We start from the raw sequence: 22,290 nt of genomic DNA on the forward strand, positions 1-22,290 counted from the left end.
GTAGTGAGACCATCTCAAAAGACCAAACAAACGGGGAGGGGGTTTTTGCAGAAGGAGATAAGAGGGAAGTGAGCTTGAGGGGGGAAGCTACAAGAGGCAGGGATAGGCTGGGAATGTAGCTCAGTTGGAAGAACACTCACCTAGTATGCATGAAGCCCTGGGCTCAGTTGCCAACATCACATGGGAAACAGGGGCAGAAAGGTCAGAAATTCAGGGTTGTTCTCAGCTAGGGTGAGGTCGGTTTGGGCTACAAGAGAAACTGCTTTAAAGGAAACAAAGGGCAGTGAGATGGCTGGCTGCGGTGGGAATGAGGCTCAGGAAGAGAGGCTAGCTACAGGCCCTAGGCCGGGTAGGACGAGGACAAGGCAGAGGGAAATATGCTTCGTCATACTCCGGCTTCCCAGTCTAGGTGAAGAGAATTAAAAGAATGCTTCTACTCCAGGGATACCTACAGCTGACTTTTGTGACTATCTTATACACACAGAAGAAGGGACCATTAGGTAATCAGATACTTAAATAAAAAATGAAAAACACTTGAAGGTAAACCTGTTTTTATTTAGACAGGATCTCACTATGTAGCCCTGACTGGTGTGGAACTCACTCTGTGGACCAGGCTGGTCTGAATCTCACAGAGATCTGCCTCTGGCTACCTCCCAAGTGCTAGAATTAAAGGCATGTGTCATCAAACCTGACTGGAGGTAAATATTTTACTCAGTTTATTCCAACTGTCTCTAGTTATCAAAGTGAAATTAAAATGCTTTAAGTAAAATTCTTATTACTGGTCTACAGCATTGAAATGTGTGTGTCAATGTGTGTGTTCATGTGTGAGTAGGTGTGTATGTGTGTGTGCATTTGTTGTTGTTGCTACTGTTTTGAGATAGGATCTCCCAGACTGGCCTCCAACTCTCTCTGTAGCCATGGGTGACCTGGGATTCTTGATCTTCCTGAGTGCTGGGACTACAAACACACACCTACCACCATATCAGGCTTCCCTGTGAATAATTCATAGCCACACATGAGATAAACCAGCTACTCCACAGCACAGTCCTTTGTTCTGAAGAAAAGAGAACTTGGGAAGATACCCAAAACACCCAAGGTCAATGAGGTCATGCCTGGCACCTCTCAGGGCCTGCACCTGTGTCCAAATCTGAACTGGTTCTTCAGTAGGAATGCTTGCACAACCTTAAGTGGTAAGGGCTAATCTCACCTTCTTTTTGAGCTGTGTCATCAGCAAGTTCAAGAGATGCACTCTGTCTCCGAGTTTTCTGAGTGCTAATGCAATGGATACCTGGTCTGTCAAAGCTGCCCCTGCAGATGAGAACAGATGCTGTCAGCTCTGATCTCAGAAACAGAAACAGTTTCCCTGGGGAGTTGAGCCTTCTTGTCTACAGAGGCCTACTGAGCCTTCTAACTGACCTCGAGGTAAATATGTTCATCCCTGAATCAAAGGGTTGAGCCCCTAGAAAAACCAGAGATGCACCTACTATTTAGTGCAGCCTTATGGAGAGAGAGCAGAACGGAACCCAGCCTTACCATGTCAGATCAGTTTTCCTACAGAATCATTTATTTGGAAATTAAGGGAAAAAAAAAAAAAAGCTTACATAGCACCTGGGGCAAAGAAGAAGTAACATTTGATGTTCTAAGTTATTTTGAGCAGAATGGTAAAAACAACTTTAAGGAATGTATGTAAAGCTGTTCTGGCTCACAACTGTAAATCCCAGTTACTCCGGAGTCTGCAGAGTAAATTCAAGGCCAACAGGTGACTCCCCAAGGGAGGCGTTTTCCCCCTCTGAGGAGTGGATGGGGGGGGCGACAGAGAAGAGGTAAGAGGAACTGGGATTGGAATGTAAAAATAATTTTTTAAAAAAAGGTAACTGGCTGTGGGGGCTGGGGTAACTGGAAAGGTGCAAGTTGGGCGGTAGTGGTATGGTGGCCCACACCTTTAATCCCAGCACTTGGGTTGCACAGGCAGGCAGTCTCTGTGAGTTTGAGGCCAGCCTGGTCTATAGAGTTACACAGAGAATCCTTGTCTTAAAGCAAACAAGCAAAAAGAGAACTTGCTGTTCTTCCAGAGGACGAGGGTTTGGTTCCAGGCACCCACGTGGCAGTTCACAATCATCTGTGACCTCATTTCCTGGGACTCTGACACCTTTTTAAGCCTCTGCAGTCACCAGGCACACATGTAGGCAAAACACCCGTACATGTAAAACAACAAAAAGCAAAAAACAAAAAACAAAAAGCAACCACTAAAAACCAAAGTGAGGTGGCTAGAGCTAAGAGACAGAGAGCTGGCCAATGTGTGCCAGGCACCAGGTTTCATTCCTAGCACCGTATAAAAAAAAGAAAAAAACATTTATAGTGTTAGGTACATATCTTAGAAATAAGAGATCAATGTGTGAATCTAGAAGACAGAATAAAATTAACATTAAGTACTAAGAAAACATAAACTAACATTACAAAACCAATGACTGGCTTTTGTAAAGGTAATAAATGAAGAAATAAATAACTATAAACTCTGTGGTATGACATCAAGAAAGAATAAAAGATGACAGGCATGTTGGTGCACATTTTTAATCCCAGCTCTCAGGAGGCAGAGGTAAGCAGATCTCTGTGAGTTTGAGGTCAGCCTGGTCTACAGAGTGAGTGCCAGGACAACCAGGACTGTTACACAGAGAAAACCTGTCTCATGAAAAAAAAAAAAAAAAACAAATAATAAAAGAGAACAGAAACAAATGTCCTATATGATGCATGGGGAGATGTCTACGGACATTTAGGATCAGGATGGATGGTGCGGGAATACAGCTGCAGTCTCAGCTGCTCGGGAAGCTGAGGCAGGACACCACCACCTCAAAGAAGCAAATATGCAAAACCCACAGGATCAGGGGTTTCATCCCAGAGGTTTAAAACCTGAGGAAATGGATACTTTCTTAGTACAATGTAACAACCATACATAGAAAGGAAATATGGCCATGTGGAGATGGTGCACACCTTTAATCCCAGCTCAGGAGGCAGAGGCAGGTGGATTTGAGTGTGTGTTCTACATGAGTTCCAGGTCTGCCAGGGCTACACAGAGACACCCTATCTTAAAACAAAACAAAACAAAACAAAACCCCAAAAATAAAAACAAAAACAAAAAAACCCAAAAAACAAAAAACCAACCAAACAACAACAAAAAAACCCCAATACATATGAACAGCCCCTTAACAACAAATAAACAAATTAAATTTCAAATCTTGCTACAAGGAAAACCCTGGGCCCTGGGGATTTCAAAGAATTCTACAAATTGTTTAGTTGTCTGGTCACTCATATCTCTAAGACCAGAGTAACCCTGGCTCCAAACTATGACCTGATCATTACAGAAAAGGAAATGAAATGGCAAGCCTGACTTGCTTCTGACCACAGATCTGGCAGTTCTCCATGAAACACTGGCAAGCCAGGCGCAGCAGCCATCAGGAAGCTGCGCCAGTTCCTGGGTCCCTTCCCAGGAAAGGATGGAGTGACAGAACAGAGAGTGCACCCACCCTGTTTCCTCACTAGTCACAATCCAGCACACAGAAGACTTTGGGAGGTGAGGGATGGGGGCCGGGATGACCCACGTGAGCCCCCATCCTTCCTCCCTCAGGTGCTAGGGGAATGCACACGGCACCACACACACTCCTTCACACTGAAGAATGGACAGAAGGCCCAAGGCAAGCCCGTTCCGGGAAAGGTGCCTGTCTCTGTGCTCCGGCTCCCTCCCCACATCAGCTCTGCACTAGGGACAGACACTCCTGGGCAGGGCCTGTAGATAGAAATCTGTGGAAAGCTCTGAGGGGCCCAGGGACAAAAGTCTGTGACTTGACAGTTGACTGCTGCTCAGAACTCCAGGGTCTCTCCGAGGCCACGAGTGGCCACCATCATCTATTTAAGGCCAGTCTGGAGCAGTTCACTGTAGAGGTTTGAATGATGATGTCCCTCATGGGCTCAGATGTTTGAATGTTTGGTCCCCAGTCGGTGGTATTGTTTGGGGATGTTAGGATACATGGCCCTGTTGGAGGAGGCATGTCGCTGGAGGCCAAGAACACCAAACCACTTTCCGTTCACCCTCCATCACTTTGTGCTGTGGTTTGAGAGGTGAGTCCTCAGCGCCCTGTTCCAGTCGCCATGCCTGTCTATTACCTTAGCCTTGTCTTCACGTTCTATAAGTTGCCTAATTCATGATGTTTTTGTCACAGCAACAGAAAAGTAACTAATACATTCTCTGTGGCTGCTGGGCAGACAAGATTCCAGAAGCCCAGGAAAGATGTTCATGCTTAGCAGTGCACTGGAGACTACAAATTCACACTGTAACGGGGTGTGCCACATAGCCTCTAGGATTGCTAACCAGGAAGAAAGATATATACACTGAGGGGCTGTCCTGCAAACTGCTGATGGAGGGCCAATGGCATAAGCACTGTGAAGTCTGGCTGTCCACTAAAACACAATGTAGGCCCAAAGATAACAGACAAATGCACATGTGCCGCATCATTCCACTTACATGAGAAAGCAGAACTCCCACCTAACACTGGGGATTTCCAGGGAACTCCTGGTTCTGGAGGCAGCGTGTCTGATGACGAACACTGGAGCTATGCATGCATTTGGAAGACTTGCCTCAGCGATTACATCTTGATTTTCTCATACTCAGTGATACTGGGACAGGGCATAAGGTTCAGGTAGCCAGGGGTTCTCACCAGCTCCTCCTGCAGAGCTGCAGGCGCCAGGGCGTGGGTGTGGGTCAGCAGCCGGCAAAGGTGCCTTCGCTGGCTCCTCGACACCTCCCCGCTGCTCTTCCAGTGCTTTCAATTTGTGCTTTAGGGTTTGCACTTCTGCTTCGAGAGCCAGAACAAGATCTGCCAGGGAACACGACACACACTCAGTGGCACACTTATACCACTTTCCCGCTGCCGTGCACAGCTGCAGCGCTGGAAGGCCCTGCCCAGCCCCCACCTCTCTCCCTAATACTCAGGGTCTACCTCCACTTCCCAGCCTAGCCTCCATGTCTTCCAGGAAGGTCTGGGGCTCGGAGTGAGAACTTGCCTGCCTCCCACCGGCTTTGTGCATGGATGAAACAACTCCCACATCAGGGATCAGACCCTATGGTGCCTGCTCAGAACAGGGCACAGCAGTGCAGATGCACTGCAGGGTGCCCCTCTTGAGAAGGCCTGCCCTGCAGCCCTGCTCCAGTGCCTCATTCTGCCCAGCCGTCTGGCTTGCCAGGTTTGTCAAATATGTGCCCTGCACTTTTCCCTCTATGCCACCAAAGAAACATTCTTCAGTATGAAATGAAACTTAAGCTTCTCTCTGGGAGGACAAGCAACTGTCCTGCTTTGCAGAGGTCTACTAGAGGGTGTGTTAGTGTGAGAATGTAATGAGGAGCCTGTCCAGGGGTCCTCTCCCTGTCCTGTCCTGTCCTGCTCCTACTCTCCATCACCCAGACCTCATTACTCTTCCTCTCCATCTCTACCTGCTCACCTGGGGGGGCTGAGTCTCCTCCAGCCTTGGCACCAGGGTTTGTACCTGGGCACTCTTCTGGGTGAGCAGAAGGGACATGGCCACTCAGCATCTCCATCTCTCTCCTCATCTGTGAAACAGCATTCCGCAGACCTGCGTTCTGTTCCTGTAGCCTCTGGATCTCACTGGACAGGAGGTCTTTCCCCATTTCTCCTTCACGCTGCTGTGGAGGTACCTGCCAACCACACACACCAAAGGAAAATAATTATGGACACAAAGGAGGAGGTTCTCTGCTTCAACCCAGCCTGTCCTCCAGAACTGCAATGTGTTGTAGGACACTATCCTCTGAGTGTGACAGTCACCATCTTTACCAGAAAAGCTGCTATTGTTTGCAAGATGATGGGAGATGTCATTCTGTAAATATCTTTCTCATACTGGTTAATGAATAAAGCACTGTTGGCCAATAGGAAAGCAAGATAGGCGGGACTAGGAGACAAGGAGGAGAGAGGAAGGAGTAGGGAGGGTCAAGATGGAGAGTCTGGAGAGAGCAGGACGCCAGCTGGCTCTCTGGTGGTAAGATGAAACCATGTGGAAATACATAGATCAACAGAAATGGGTTAATACTTAAGACAGAGCTACCTGATAAGAAACAAGTAACTGGCCAAGAGCATTATATCAAATACAGAGTCTCGGTGTGTTAATTGGGGCAGGCGTGGCAGTGGGACAAGACCAGCGGCGGGAGAAAAACCTTACTCCTTACAGCAAGAGATCCCCCCAAGACCAGGCTTGTTGGCTGCTGACATCCCTCTCCCTCTTCCCTCCCCCCACAGGTGGGAACAGAAGGGTCTCTGGGCTCATCTGACATTCTGCCACCCCCCCCCAATGCATCTCCAATACACCAGGATGCAATCTTGCCCTAACTGCATGCAACCTCATGGTCTAGAGATGTATGTGTCAGAGTATATACTGCCCATGGAGGGTTAACTGAAGGCAGGGGGTCTATCTTTATTGCTATGGGAACTCACTGTCTAAACTGGTACTATGATTGCTGTGGAGTTCCCTGTGTTCATGTAAGTAGCCCCTCATCCATGGTCTGTAAGTAAGCCCAATAAACTCTTTGGTTCTCCAAACTGGGCACTTTGATTTGTTACCAGGCACTATTTGGAGCAGGTAGATGCTTGGCTATGTCTTCCTGGAAAAAGTTCCTACAACACAATGGCCCTCTGACCCAAAAGTATATTCCTTGAGAGGCATATAGATGTGAGGCACTCCATGATAGGGTCTTTAAAAAAATGTTATTATTGCTTCTTTTTCTTTCTCCCTTTTTTAAATGATAGGGTCTTTCAGTAGCTGAATTCATCAAGACAGACATGGGTCACAGGGGCTAGGAACGAGGAAGGATGCTGAAGAAACTGTAGAGGTGAATGGTGGTCCAGTTACATGCCCGCATTTGGTGCACCAGAGGCTTTGTGAATTTCATGCAGTTTTAGTACAGTCAGACAATTCACTGAGCAGAGTACAACCAAAAGCAGAGAGACGAGAAGGAACTACAGTTGCAACAGAAAGCATCCAAACAGATCAGACAGCAGAGCTCCCGAGGCCTGGGGACAACATGAGGTGTGGGCAAACGCACACTCAGAACAAGAAGGGATTCTCTTGGTCATAAGCCAAGCAAGACCCAGCACAGAGGTCCTAGCTGACCTTCCGAGGAAGAGGCATAAATGTGTCCAACGCCACGTCTTATCTTAAAAAAACATTTATTTTCATATTATGTGCATGAGTGCTCTGACTGCAAGTGTGTGTGACACTTCTGTGCTGAGGGCCTGGGACTGGAGTTACAGGTGGTTGTGTGCGGCCACGTGGTCCTCTGCAAGAGTGCGTTCAAGTGCTGGGCCATCTCTCCAGCCGCCCTCACCCCCACCCGATCACAGAAGTTTAATTATGGTTGTGAACAATCTAACAACTTGGTAAGAAAATGATTCAGAGAAGGGCAGGTCTCCCATGTATATCAGCCAGCCATGGTGCATCAGGTTGCAATGAGAGTAGGGGGAGGAAGAGTCGGGGGAGGGGCAGGGAGGAGAGGAGGAGGGAGGGTAAACTGATCAGGCTGGCAAAAAGTTAATTAATTAATAAAAAAGTAAAAAAAAAAAAAGAAAGAAAAGAAAACGGTTCAGTAAATTAAAGCTTTTCATGCAACATATCCATTTAGGTTACATTTCTGAGAAATTTCTGTGTGGTAAAAGTATTTGTGGTACAGTTTAAGGAAAAGATGAGTTTTCTAGTAAAATGCTCAACCCTGCCCCATCCATTTACAGCCCTGCCACACATGTAGATTTCAGGCAAAAGTACTGTTAGGGCATGCCTCCCTCCAGTGACAAGTGCAGAATTCCCAAGGCTGAGATGACCTGAGCTGCGTCTGTTCTAGACCTGAGTGATTTCAAAGACTGTTGCTAACTACAGCCACCTTCCCATCTTTAAAAATCACATTCTACACAGAATGTGTGTGTGTGTGTGTGTGTGTGTGTGTGTGTGTGTGTCTATACACGAAAGGGCCACAGCCTGCATATGGAAGTCAGAGGAAAACTTGTGAGAGATGAGTTGGTCCTCTCTTCCCACAATGGGGTCCTGGGGATCAAACTCAGATCCCAGGGCTTTACAGCAAGCACCCTTAGCCAGTGAGCCATCTCAATAGCCCAGCTACCAGTGTTTTTTTTTTTTTTTTTTTTTTTTTTTTTCAAAGTCACTGTAAGCTGCTGCTTTAATCTTAGAACAAAACTATCATTTCTCTTAACCTGAGCCCTGGCTTGCCAATGCTTTTCTACAGCCAGGCTGATTGGATGTGTGGCCTGTGATTGATAGCCTTCCAGCCCCACCTCCTGTGATTTCACCCCAGCTCTTACACTCTGGATCAGAGGGGCCAGCTCAGTTTTCTGCAGCACCCAGCCTCCCCTCTATTAAGACTGTGGAGATTCCCCTTCTGGCAATGGATAGCATGGCAGCCAGGCCAGGACACCGGGGGAAAACTCCTTGGAAGCCTGGTCGCCTCTATTCTACCTCACATCTGTGACACCAAGTTGGCTAAGAGCCTCTTCTGGCTTCAGGCTGGCTGCATATTCTCGCTCTCTGGGTCCCCCAGGTGACTCTGGAGCACAAGGCCACCCTTCTGATCTGCCCTAGACTATGAGTAAGGCCCACATCACAGGTGACAGACAGGAGCCTGTGAGATGGACATGTCACATACAGTCAAGCCCAGTCTGCTGAGGAAGCCTGTGGCAAGTTTGGTGCCAGCCTCCACAGCATGGGCTACTGGCCCATCCAGAGGTAGACCCCAGGTGCTCCTAGTGGGGCCTGCCGAAGGTCCTACTCCATAACTCTCAGGCATCGATCACCATTTAGAGCAAGCTAGAAAACCCCTATCATTCAATTCAAACTTCTAGGCAATGTGGCCGGCCAGTCAGGAGCTTTTCCCAGTGAGTTCTGGCCCATCACTCTACTCTGAAGCTGTACCTAGGTTTGTGCACGCAGACAGATTCTGGAGGACTGTGGTGGTCACTCTGGTTACTGGGTTTCAGCCAGATACTTTGTCCAAGATCAAGGCTGCACTTAAGGGAGTGGGTGGGTGTGGACTGTTCCTGACTACAGAGCACACTTCTGAAGTTTATTGTTTACTTAACAAAGAAACCAGCCAACTGATAGCCCTTGCTGACCTGCTTAGCTGGTACTTGGAGACAAACGCCTTTTTTTGATTGCCAGCTTAGGGGAAAAGTACAAGAAAGCTTCCAGTAAGGGACCATTGATGAAAGCAAGCACTTTTTCCTTCTGTCATCTGTCTATAGCTTTTCCTGTGTTCATATAAGGTCTCAGGAAAGCCTGTGGGGTGAGAGGCAATGGGTGCCAATGTATATGCACTCCTCATCCTCTTCTGCTTCTTGAAATCTGCCTACTTGTAGCAGAACAGCAACTGCCTGGGTGTCCTTGGTGTTCAATCTCTAGGGCATCTTGCCTCACAAGCCCAAGGAAGGGTCAGAAGTATCTGTTCAGCTGGAACCTCCAGCTCACCTCTGCACTATCCAGAAACTCCCAGTCTTCTCCCTCTCGAAACCCTGCCCACTCAGAGAGTCTCTGAACAAAGGAAAGGTGCCAAAAGCTCAGTTCTGCATCCCTCTTTAAAAAACAATTTATTTTTATTTTATAAGCATTGACCAGTGTTTTGTCTGCATGTGTGAGGTGTCAGATCTTTTGGAATTGGAGTTACAGACAGTTGTAAGCTCCCATGTGGGCTCTGGGAATTGAACCCTGATCCTCTGGAAGAGCAGCCAGCATTCTTAACTATTGAGCCCTCTCTCCAGTCACCCAGTTCTGAATTCTTGGCAATTATTGCAACTTCCTCCCCTGTTACTGACAGCGACCCAAACCCCCACTTTTGACCATACTTGGGCACAAAATCAGCTTGTGGCAAACACGTCATCACCCTTTGCATACAACCTATAAAGTCTCCCTGCTTTATTTTGGGGGGTGCAGCTTCTCCAACCTTGATATCTGGGACCAAAGAACTCACCTGGGAGTGCTTTGCTCAAATAAACCTGTTATTCTAATTTTTCAGTTTGGCTTGACCTGGCTTACTGCGTCAGCAGAGAAACTTATTATCTGGAGGCAGAAAACCTATTAGTATCTTCAACCAACTTTCCTGCCATGGGGCAAGTTTGGGAACTGCAGAGTGTACTGAAGAGGAGAAATGTGTTTTCTTGGCAATCTGCTGCTCAGATCCTGTATGCCCCAACCAGCCCAGACATGGTCACAGGACTTTTAAACCAGGCTGAACTCTCTTTTTAAGATTTATTTTAATTGTGTGTGTGTGTGTATGTGTGTGTATCTGTGAATACAGCTGTACATGTATGTTAGTACTGGTGCCCTCTGGGGCCAGAGGTATCACATCCCAGGAAGGTGGAGTTATAGGCAGTTATAGGCTGCCCAATGTGGGTGCTGATAATTGAACTCTGTAAGAGCAGTTTGTGCTCTTAACCACTGAGCTAACTTTTCACGCTGAACTTTCAAAGTGTTTGAATTTGTAAGACTTGGGGACTTTTTAAGTTTGTAAAATGTTTTATTTTGTGATGTTTATATTAATGTTTGATCTTGAGGATGAACAAGGAACAAGGTTTTTGGCTTAACAGTGATGTGTTTGTGTGTCACACTGACAACGGTTAGTCGTGCTGGCTAGTTTTATTTCAACTAGACACAAACTAGAGCCATCAGAGTGGAGGGAGCCTCAATTGAGAAAATGTCTTCACAAGATCAGGCTGTAGACAAACCTGTAGGGCATTTTCTTAATTAGTGATTTATGGAGGAGAACCCAGCCTTTTGGATGGGGCTGGTGGTCCTGGGTTATATAAAAAAGCTGGCTGAGAAAACCATGAGAAGCAAACCAGGACGCAGCATCCTCCACGGCCTCTGCATCAGCTCCTGCCTCCAGGTTCCTGCCCTGTTTGAGTTCCTGTTCTGACTTCCTTCAGCGATGAACAGTGATTTGGAAGTATAAACCACATACACCCTTTCCTCCCCAACTTGGTTTTGGTTATAGTGTTTCATCACAGCAATAGAAACCCTGACTAGGGCAGACCATTAAAGAAAATCCTGGAAGCTGGGCAGTGGTGGCACAAGCCTTTAATCCGGGAACTTGGAAGGCAGAGGCAGGTGTGAGTCTGAGGCCATATGGTCTACAAAGTGAGTTCCAGGACAGGCTCCAAAGTTGCACAGAGAAACCCTGTCTCAGAAAACAAAAAAGAAGATCCTGGAAGCCAGGCTGTAGTGGCACATACCTTTAATCCCAGAATTTTAGGAGATAGATGGATCTCTGAGTTCTAGGCCAGCCTGGTCTATAGAGTGAGTTCCAGGACAGGCAGGACTACACAGAGAAATCCTGTCTCAAAAAGCAAGCAAGCAAACAGACAGACAAAACAACAAATCCCCAAAAAAGTCCTGGAAAAGGGTCACCCTAAGTGAAGCCTTATCTTCATATGGACATGATTAGCAGAGCCAAATGAGACCCTTCAGAGAACTAGCCCAGGCTTGGCTTTACCGGGCCTGCAGGAGGTTCCTGCAGCCAGGAACACAAGTCCATAAACTGGGCTCAAACAAATCTATTCTCTCCTGTTATGCAAAGGAGACACGGTGCTTTCAGGAAAGCCCTGCTTCACCTGAGGGCCTGTCACAGGCCTTGTCAGCCTTGGTGTCCCTGGGCTTGTACACATGTTGCTCTGAGCTCTGCTGTCACAGGCCATCCTGTGCATCTATGTGTCCTTCCCTCTAAGGACGGCAGGAGCTGAGGCAGGGGCAGGGCCGGCCTCTCCAGCATGGCCTTATCTTACCTCACTGCACTCTCAGATCTCCAGTGAGTCATACTCTGAAGCTCTGGGTCAGAACTTGAATCCGAGTTCTGTGGGGATGCAACTCATCCCACAGGCATCCCGCAATCAGTGTCTGGCTGTAGTCACCACTGAATTGCTAGGCCAAGACTTTGTGGAGGGAAAAACTGTCGTCTTCTGCATCTGAAGTTACTCAGACACCGTGTATGAAGGTATGTGTCTGTGCACAGAATTCTGACTCCTTCCTCAGGATTTGGTGATAAAAAAGGCTTCTAGGCCAATGAGATGGTTCAGTGGGCAAGACCACTGTGGTAGAATATTATTTTAAGGCATGTGATTTTTGTTTATGCCAAATTTGTTTAACTCTGTGAAGCTGTGATTCCTTACCCGTCTAAAACACCTAGTGGTCCTAATAAAGAGCTGAACGGCCAGTAGTGAAGCAGGAGTAACAATAGGTGGGGCTGGCAGGCAGAGAGGATAAACAGAAGGAGAAAGGAGGAGAGCAATGAGAAAACAAGGGGAGGAGGATGTCAAGTGTCAGCCAGCCACCCGGCCACCCGTCCACTCAGCCACCCGGCCACCCGGCCCATCCACCCAGCCACCCGTCCACCCGTCCACCCAGCCACCCGGCCACCCGGCCCATCCACCCATCCACCCGGCCACCCATCCATCCAGCCGCCCAGCCACCCGGCCACCCAGCCACCCGGCCACCTGGCCACCCATCCATCCGGCCACCCGGCCACCCGGCCATCCAGTCACCCGGCCATCCAGCCATCCAGTTAGTCACCCAGCCACCCAGCCACCCGGCCACCTGCCCAGCCACAGAATAAGAAGGAAAGTAAGATATACAGAAATAAGAAAGATAAAAGCCCAGAAGGGAAAGATAGTTGGGATAACTTAAGTAGAGCTGGCAAGAAGCAAGCCAAGCTAAGGCCAGGCATTCATAACAAAGAAAAAGCCTCCATGTACTTAATTGTAAGTTAGGTGCCAGGCCCCCCAAAGAGCCAAAAAGAGTAAAAGAATAAAAAACAACACAAAGACCACTTGACTTGAAAGCCTGGAACATGCATGATGGAAGGAGATAACGTATTCCTCTGAATCTACCCATGTGGTATGTACACACACACACACAATAAATGTAATACAAACTGAAATACAGGTGGGCAGTGGTAGCTCATGCCTTTAATTCCAGGACTCAGGAGGCAGAGGCTGGTGGATCTCTATGAGTTTGAGGCCAGCCTGGTCTACAGAGTGAGTTCCAGGACAGGCTCAGAAGCTACAGAGAGAAACCCTGTCTTAAAAATTGAAAAACAAAAAAATAAAAAGTCCCCATGGGTAGTGATATTTTGTTTATGATCTGATAAAGCTCACCTGAAGATCAGAGTGCAGAGCTAAACCACTAGTTATGCACACACCTAGTTAGGATCTAAACCACTAGTTATCCACACACCTAGTTAAGATCTAAGTCTCTAGTTAGCCATAGAAGACAGGCACTCTGGAGACAGAGGCAGATGGATCTCTGTGAGTTCAAGGCCACCCTGGGCTACACGAGAGTGACTCAGTCTAAAGAGAAACAGAGCTCACACCTTTAATCCCAGCACTTGAGAGGATGTAAGGCAGGAGCTCAGTGCAGTCTCAGGGCAGTATGTTTAGTGGAGAGCATTGCAGTCTGCACTCACACTGAGGACAGGATCCTTCCCCCCCCCCTTTGCTCTGAGCCTTGGTGGAGGTGAGAACTCTTCTAGGAGCTTGGCTGCTTTGCTTTTCTGATCTTCAACTTGAACCCCAACATTTGTCTCCTGGTTTTTATTAATCGTGCCCCACCCATGACTATACCCTGGAATGACTATACCCTGGAATGTTACTTGGGACATTTTGACAGTGCATTCAATTATTCAAAATTGTCACCACAAACTGATGAGGCCTATAAAACAGAATGAAGGCAAGACAGGTGTGGTGCTACATGACAATAAATCCCAGCACTTAGGAGGCAGAGGCCAGCGGATCTTTTGAGTTCCAGGCCTCAAGAGTTCAACAGTTGGGGCTCGAGAGATGACTTAAGACTGCTCTTCCAGAGGTCCTGAGTTCAAATCCTACCACCACATGGTAGCTCACACCATCTATAATGTGTGTGCAGAGAGAACACTGTACACATAGAAAATACATAAATCTTTTTTAAAAAGAGCTCAACACAGTGCTGTGAGTTGCAAGACAGTCAGAGCTACATAGTGAGTCCCTGTTTCAAACAAACAAACAAACACAAAAACAAAAAAAACAAAAATAGCCCAAAAGGAAAAAGGCATTTGAGTCCCTTGCCAGTGAAGGCGTGGCGGTAGGACACTTCGCCCTGGAACCTTGTGTTAACGCTCTCCTCTCAAGCCCTCTCAAGCCTTCCTGCTCCTTTGTGCTCCAGAAGCCTGAGAGCTGCTACGGCTCATGTGCCTGTCCTGCCCTTCACGAGGCTGTAGCTCACAGCCAAGAGTACAAACAACTGCCAGTTTTCTGTGGCTGGACAATCCCCATGGAGCAGGGGTGGGACACTCATAGATGCACTCCAACGTTGTGTACTCACATTCAACACAGGGAAGAAATTCCTCTGACAATGAGGATGGCTATGTGCAGTGACGAATTACATTTATTGTTGGTGTTGAGGAGCAAATCTAGGGCCTTGATCATACAAGGAAGGCACTGTCTCTATATCCTTGCCTACTTAAAATTTTCAATTTGTTTTTGGTAGAGATCCTTATTTAGTCCGTGCTGGCCTTGAACTCACAATTTTCTTCCCTCAGTTGCTGCAATCACGGTATGCGCCACCACGTCTGCCTAAATCTTAAATGTGGTGTGTGTGTATGTGTGTATTATATGCCATTGTGTGCCCATGTGTGTACAGATGTCTCATCATGTCAAGCCAAGGAGCAACACTGGATGACTCTATATAATTTAAGTCCTTATGCTTGTACAGCAAGCACATTACCCACTGAACTACATCCCCATCCGTTCAAATGTTCTTGCTTTGGCAGGGGAGGGTTTGAGGCAGAGTCTCAATATGTAACTCAGGTTGGCCTGGAACTCTCTATGTAGACCAGGCTGGTCCCAAATTTACAGAGTTCTGCTGGGATTAAAGGGGAGCATCACTGTGCCTGGCCCTTGAAATGTTCCTAAGCATGGCATTCAGTAGAGGGAATCCTGTCCACCTGGGCCTCCATGGCAAGGTAACAGAAGCCATAGGCAGAGGAATGAATCAATGAGGAGGGAAATCAGAATACAGCTGCCTTGGGTAAGCAGGTAGGGTGTAGGGATCTTTATGGGGTGAAGACATGCTTGCTGGAGGAGCACATGCCACATGCAGCCGTCAGGGTCACTGCTCAGGAGTGGGTACACCTCATTAAAAAAAACACGGCAAGGTAAACAAAACCATTTGCAGGCCCGGGAGGCCCAGGACAATGCCGTTCCTGGCCTCTCCCAGTCCAAGGCTACCTCTAGGCCCTCTGAGCGCCTCTGCCTAAGAACTTACTTCTGCCAACAACTGCAACAGCTTAGGCAGGTTTGTCTCCATGGTGGCAGTACCCACCTCTAAAAGGAAGTGAGTTGGGAAGGTGCATTGGCTCAATAGGTGACCGATACTTACCCGGTAGTCTGTGGTGGAAGGAGAGACCCAACTCCACAGAGTTGGCTGTGGTACACACATGCTCCCCCCAACAATAATAATAAATAAAATTAACAGACTGGGTTAGCAAATTTCATCGTCTAGAGAGATGGTGACACGGCCTAAGCATTTAACAATGAATGAGCGGCTTGAAAGACTCAACAGTGATTTTACACTGCCACCTAGTGCCTGCCTGAGCTTTTCTTCACGGCTGGGCATGCCAAGTGTCTGGATGTCAGGTGTTAGAGCTTCAAATGTTAGAAAGCAGAGAAGACTACATACTGGCATGCCTACTTTAACCCTGTAAAGGTCGGGCTAGACTGAGAAAACCCAAACCAACCTAGTGAGCACTGGAGTCTCTTCTGCAGCTGTGGAGGTAAGGCTCCTCCAGCCAGCAGGGGGCTCACCTGTGCCTCCTGTCCCGGGAGGAGTCCGTGTGTCCGCAGAGTTTCCATAGCCTGGTCTCTCTCCAATGACACAGCCTTCAGCAATGTCTCCAGCCTATGCAGTGCCTTCTCTGTCTCCTCGAGCTTAGCAGCCACCTGCGAAAATGTCCATACGTGGGCAGTTCTTGTCTTTAGGGCACAGAGACCAGGCTCCCTCCTACTTAAAAAGTGGATAGCCACAAGATCCGATACATATGTAGCACTCAGAATGCTAGGGCTACCCTCCAAGGGCAGGGGAGGACTTTCCTATCCAGCTTTGCCCTGGCTGGGGAGGGGCCATCCCAACCAGTAGGGACCATCTCAGCCTTCCCCAAACCATGCTGCTGTTAGGAGAAATGGCCTATAGCCTATACAATAAATATATTTGCGGATAGGGCAGACTTATTTGCATTCAGGCTGGCCTTGAACTTGGGATTCTACTGCCTCCTTTTCCTGAGCACCTGGGATTACAGGGCCCCATCACTCCACCAGCATGACTGTGACTCACTGCTATAAATTAACTTGTATTTGAGGTTTAGTGTCTTCTGAGTTAAAAAATAATATAGCAAGGGCCAAGCCCATCCTGTACAGTACCACATATACTACACAGCCAGAACTACCCAACACACCTGATCTCTGGCCTTGGTCAGCCCTTGGATCAAAGTCTCGGATTTCTGGATCTGGTCTCGTTCAACATCATCGCAACGGCGCTGCCAGTCTAGGCCTAGCTGCACCTGGTCACGCTCCAGGCTCTGTTCCCTTTCCACTGCCAGGGACAGTTGCTGTTTGTACCTACAGACACAGTTCAATGCCCAAGTTAACTTTCTTTCCTGAGGTTCCTTCAACATGAAGAGCATGGGGGAATTCGGGATGAGGGGCTGATGTGATGCTCTGCCATGTCCTTCCCATCAAGCACAGCTGGTTCTGAGGAAGGATGCGTGTGTGGTTCAGGGAGAAGCTGTCCTATGGGGGACCTGGAGGAACAAGAGCACCTGGGGACAGGTGGACATGATGGGCAGGTGTCAGCATTCACCAAATGCTGGAGAAAACAGTGCTGCTGGAAGGAGGTGGCCACACTTAGCAGAGCGAGCCAGTGTGCAAACAGGGAGGGGAGGCAGTCAAACCTAAACTGGGACGGTGTAAGTCCTCTAATAGAGACCTAGGAGGCAAAACTGGAGCATGTGCAGTGCACTGTAACAGGAAGGCTGGGAAAGCAAGAGGAGCAGAGGGGCCACTTCAGACAGCAGTCTGTGGACAAAAGCTGACAAACAGACAAACAGGCCTTTTTATACTGGTACAAATGCCAGCATGGTCAGGGAGAGCTAGTACAATCCTAAATGCAGATACACTTGAATTACTTCACATCTGGATAGAGACAGAGCTGAGAAGCAGCTATGCCTAAGCATGATGGGGAGTCTTTATACCTTTCTGTGAACCAGCAGGCAGATCACATGGACACAGACACGGGAGACAAGAACACGGTTTCCCACCAGTGTTCCACCAGCCCAGACTGCAACAAGGGCATGTTCTATGTTGGTCTATTTAGCCAGCCATCAGGGCAGAGCACATTCCAAAGCCACGAAACAGATTGCAGAGGAAATCAAGTGTGCAAGGTGCATTCTACATGCACAGCAGGGTCAGGTCAGCATCACCGACAAATGGTGCCTGGAACTAAAATTACCTAAGATTAGGCAACATGGCTCTAAATCATCTCCTGACCAGAGAAGCACAAACAAGGAGACTCAGCATTTTAGGTGAGTAACACCAGTGCCTGAAAGCAAGCTTATAAAACAAATTACATCTGATGGAACGATGTCTCAGAGTTAATCAACTCGGCTCCACTGTCAGGATCAATCAGAACAACAAACCAAACCCAAAGGAAATAGAAAAAAAATAGCAATAAAACTGAGAGAGAAAAAAAGACAATTAAAAATAATCAAATCTCAAATCGAAAAGCTGTTTCTTCACAAAGAACAGCAAAATTGATAGAACTGATAAGCCTCTAGTGAGGCTGGCTGGTCTGGGAAAGGAGAGACCATCTGATGACCAGTGTCAGTGTCATGAGCAAGAGGGGCCCTTGCTTTCCACACACATACAGTAAGGTGACAGCAACCAAGAACAGGGTCAAAACCAGATGAAGTGGACAGACAGACACAAAGTACCAAAATGGACTTTTTTTTTTTTAAAGCAGCTAGCTGGGCAATGGTGGCGCACGCCTTTAGTCCCAGCACTCCGGAGGCAGAGCCAGGCGGATCTCTGCGAGTTTGAGGCCAGCCTGGTCTATAGAGCCAGTTCCAGGACAGCCAGAGCTGTTGTTACACAGCAAAACCCTGTCTTGGACCCTTCCCCACCAAAAATATAAGCAGATATAGACTCAAGCATCATAAGACTACTAATACTCAAAAAGAATCTGTGGTATCCTCAAAGTAATAAAATCAAAGGAGCCAGAGTGAAAAGCCCCATGGTAGCCTCCAGTCAGACTTCCGTCCAGGTGGACCTACCCCAGGGCGCCAGCAGACGGGAGTGGGGGCAGTCAGGGCTGGGTCAGAGAGAGAGGGTAGGGTACATGTGTGTACATGTCCAGACTCATCATGATCTTCATTCAAGCATATGTTCTTACAATGAACGGAGAACATGTTTTTAAATTTGTTTTGTTTCTTTCTTTCTTTTCTTTTCTTTTTTTTTTTTTTTTTTTTTGAGACAGGGTCTCTTTATGTAGCCTTGGCTGTCCTGGAATGCTATGTGAATCAAGCTGGTCTTGAACTCATGGCGATCTGCCAGCTTCTGCTTCCACAGTGCTGGGATTAAAGCTAGAACACAAGCATGTTGAAGGCAGAGGAAGGCAGCCACTGCTCAGCACTTTGAAGACTAAGAGATTTCATATCAAAGTGTCTGGACAAACCCTCTTGGCTTGGATGTTTGCTCTCTTTACCACCATGGTCTGCTTGCATCTCCGTTACCATTCCTCCCCCAGGACACTCAGGGCCAAGTTTGTTTTCTGTGGTTCCTATCCCAGGGACCTGTGACGGTTCTGTCTGCAGGAGGTACTCGGGGACAGTACCTGTCTATGTCCTTCTGGAACCCAGCCACCTGTGCCTTGAGCTTTGCCTCTTCTTCCTGTAGCATCTGAACCTGAAGGTCTTTGGAGACAGCCTCCTTGGACATCTGAGTGATCTGGGCATCCCAGGCAGCTTTCAAAGCTGCTGCATCTTTGTGAAGTCTGCACGGGAAGAAGTGTGTGAATACAGCTGGTTCCTTATACTCCCTCATGCTCCTATACAGCTTCGGAGGAAAACAGAGTTGCCCAGTCCTCATAGAAAAGCCGCATCAGAAACCAAACCATTGCCTACATTAATGCCATAGTTCCACTCCATGGAAATGTTAACTAATTGACTATAAAGGCCAAGTTAAGCAGGGTGAAAAGGTGATCTGTACTCAGAGCCTATGGGATTGAGGACTGAGGAAGTGCTGTTGGTGACCAGCCTTTGCACCCTTCACTGTGCCCAATGCAACACCTGACACATCTCAGTGACAAGTACAAGACTCTGGGGGCCATCGTTAGCTTGGCAGGAGAACCAGACAAGTCCCGGAGACAGCAGAGGTGCTAGGTGGCCTTCTCTAGGGAAGGCCTTGTACTGATCCAAACAAGACTGTCCCTCTTCATAGGGACAGCTCTGTTTCTGCCCTGGGATGCATCGGTGATCACAGAGCTCTTGGGGCTCTGTGCTAACGAGCTGTCCAGTGTGGCATGACAAAAAGACATGAATAGCTGCCCCCACAGGCTACCCTTGGTCAAGGAGCCAGGCACTGGATTTTCAAACCTGGTCTTGTGCAGGATGAAAAAGGCCACTGTACCAACATCTCTACACATGTTTTTGGAATGCTAAAAACAGGCACATGGAAGATATCAATCTTTAGTCACCTTGGGCAATCTGTGCTTGCATCTGGTACCCAGGAAATGGACCTACACATGCACTCCTCATCACTTCTCACCACAAGCTGTTTCCCAAACCAACCGATATTCCCAGCATTGGCAGTCACAGAAACATCTGGTCCAGTGACCTGTGTCCACTGTAGCCTCTCCTTCACATTCTACCTCACTTCCCAGACACCTGGCCCAGCTTAGGTGCTATAGTATGACTGACTATTGCACTCTTCCTAGGAAGACCAGCAGACATTGGCAGCTTTGAGAGGAGCTGGCAGGTCACCACTAAACCTGTTTTTATCTTCATCCTACGTGTTTACCACTGGTCTAGAGCAAACCCACTGAGAGGGCAAGCAACTAAACATTGAGGTTGTCATTTAATGCCACTATATGCTCAGGACAGAGATGAGGACAGTAACTGACGCCCCAGAAGTGAGAAGGAAGGTTCAAGTTCAGAACTTCTGAATGTGTGTGTTCCCTTGAGATGGGAACATCAGTGTGTAGTCCTGGCTGGCCTTCAGCTTAACATCCTCCAGCCTCATCCTTAGAGTCCTGAGATTACAGACATGTTACCTTGCCCTGTGTTCTACTGTCATAATAATGCCCTGCCTGTGAGGTAATAACCCTTAATAAGCACAAAAAAAAAATACTTAGAGATAGAAACTAAAAACTAGTTAAACCCAGGTGTGGCATATTGTAATTCCAGTACGGGAGGCTAAGGCAGGAGGATTATTAGTTCTAAGTTAGCCAGGACTATATAGAGCAAGACCCTCTCTCAAAACAAAACAAAAGCATTCAGATTAAGGCTTCAAGAGGAGACAAGAAGCACCCAGGCTCTTTGGGCCTCCTCACTGCAACTACACTGATGAGGGTAGAGACACAGCAATGGTCCAGCACCCACAGCATGCTTGGGGCATCCCTGGCTCACTGAGGCAAGCCGCCTTGGCATCTTACCTCAATGATCAAACAAGAACATGCTGGACTTAACAGGGTAATGTAGAACAAGTTTTTTAAAGCACAATTCAATCTTTTTGTTGTTTTTCAAGACGGTTTCTCTGTGTAGCCCTGGCTGTCCTGCAACTCGCTGTGTAGACCAGGCTGGCCTCAAACTTAGAGATCCACCCGCCTCTGTTTCCCAAGTACTGAGATTAAAGCAATGTGCCACCATAACCTGGCCAATTCAACATTTTTTTTTTTCTTTATGTGTATGGGTATTTTGTCTGCATGTAGGTGCTGAGTATTGAACTCAGGTCCCCTGGAGGAGCAGTTAGTGCTCTTAACCACTGAGCCATCTTTCCAGCCCACGTGGAATAAGCTCTAATTTCCTGATACTTCATAATTTTAAGAACTACTTCTTCCCCTGATAGCAATGTAATTTGGCAGTGAATTCTGAGAGAGAGAGAGAGAGAGAGAGAGAGAGAGAGAGAGAGAGAGAATACCCCCCATCAAAGAAATATCCAGCTGCTAAGCCTGGGAATGTTAGCAAATGGTATGACTTCAGTATTTCTACTGAACACAGTGTCCTGTCCCCATGGCCACTTCCTCGCCACCCAGGAGAGGGGCTCAGTGCTGCACACTCAGTGCTGCTACAACAGTTCCCCAGCACTCACGGCTTCCTGACACTAGGCATAAGTGGGGAGGCTACTCAAACACTCTGGCCTGGATTCAATACTGGAAAGGAGCCGGTGTGGAGCACACCTGTAATTCCAGCACTGGGTAGGCTGAGGTAAGGGAATGAGGGCTTTCAGGTCAGCCAGGGCTACATAGGGAGAATGTCTTACAAACAAACAAACAAACCATTAAACCCAGAGCTGTATGGTCCTGAAATTCCAATTCTGTCCCTATCCACAAAAGACTTGAAAGCAAAGTCTCTAAGAGAGATGTGCACACTGCGCTCACGGCAGCATTACTCTAAGAGTCACGGTGGAAACATGCCATATGTGCAGAGTGGGTAAACAGAGTGTGGCCTGTCTGTGCTGGGACACCTACCCTTCAGCCTTCAGAGGAAGAAACTCTGACTTATAGCCACAGCACTGCAAGCTCAAATGCTTAGAGAGAATGTGTCATGTACGGTATCTTCGTACGGTATCTTCATACGTGTGTGAGTGCAGTAGCATAAATGAGGGACTTCTGTGTTGTGGGGCACATGCATAACATGACACATGTCAACCCTGTGTGACGCCTTCGTTTTGGGGATAAGGTCTCTCAACGGGACCTGCAGCTCAATAATTATGGTAGGCTAGGTGGTCAATGAGTCCCCCATGGCTTCTGGAGATGTATACTTTGACACAATTACAATGATTTAAGAGAGAAGGCATTCTGTAAGTGTGGGTGAACCTTGAGGACTTGAGTCTCTGTGACAGGCCAGTCACATAAGAGCAAGTGCCATAAGATTATAAGATGTGCTGTTCTTGGAGTTAGCAAATTCACAGAAAGCAGATTGGAGGTTGCAGGAGACTA

At 47.7% G+C, this 22,290-nt stretch overlaps 1 protein-coding gene across 1 annotated transcript in view; it reads right to left on the bottom strand.

Moving 5' to 3' along the window:
• Nucleotides 1-22,290, bottom strand: part of Ccdc57 (coiled-coil domain containing 57) — a 97,419-nt gene that overhangs the window by 50,765 nt on the left and 24,364 nt on the right. The window contains exons 8-13 of the mRNA XM_051182441.1: nucleotides 18,967-19,125; nucleotides 16,535-16,697; nucleotides 15,888-16,022; nucleotides 5,491-5,704; nucleotides 4,710-4,868; nucleotides 1,208-1,308 (exon numbers count right to left, since the gene is read on the bottom strand). Coding sequence (XP_051038398.1) covers nucleotides 1,208-1,308; nucleotides 4,710-4,868; nucleotides 5,491-5,704; nucleotides 15,888-16,022; nucleotides 16,535-16,697; nucleotides 18,967-19,125 — 931 coding nt within the window. The remainder of the gene's footprint in view (nucleotides 1-1,207; nucleotides 1,309-4,709; nucleotides 4,869-5,490; nucleotides 5,705-15,887; nucleotides 16,023-16,534; nucleotides 16,698-18,966; nucleotides 19,126-22,290) is intronic.

The sequence above is a fragment of the Phodopus roborovskii genome, unplaced genomic scaffold (assembly GCF_943737965.1).
Source record: "Phodopus roborovskii unplaced genomic scaffold, PHOROB, whole genome shotgun sequence".
NCBI classification, from domain to species: Eukaryota; Metazoa; Chordata; class Mammalia; order Rodentia; family Cricetidae; genus Phodopus; species Phodopus roborovskii.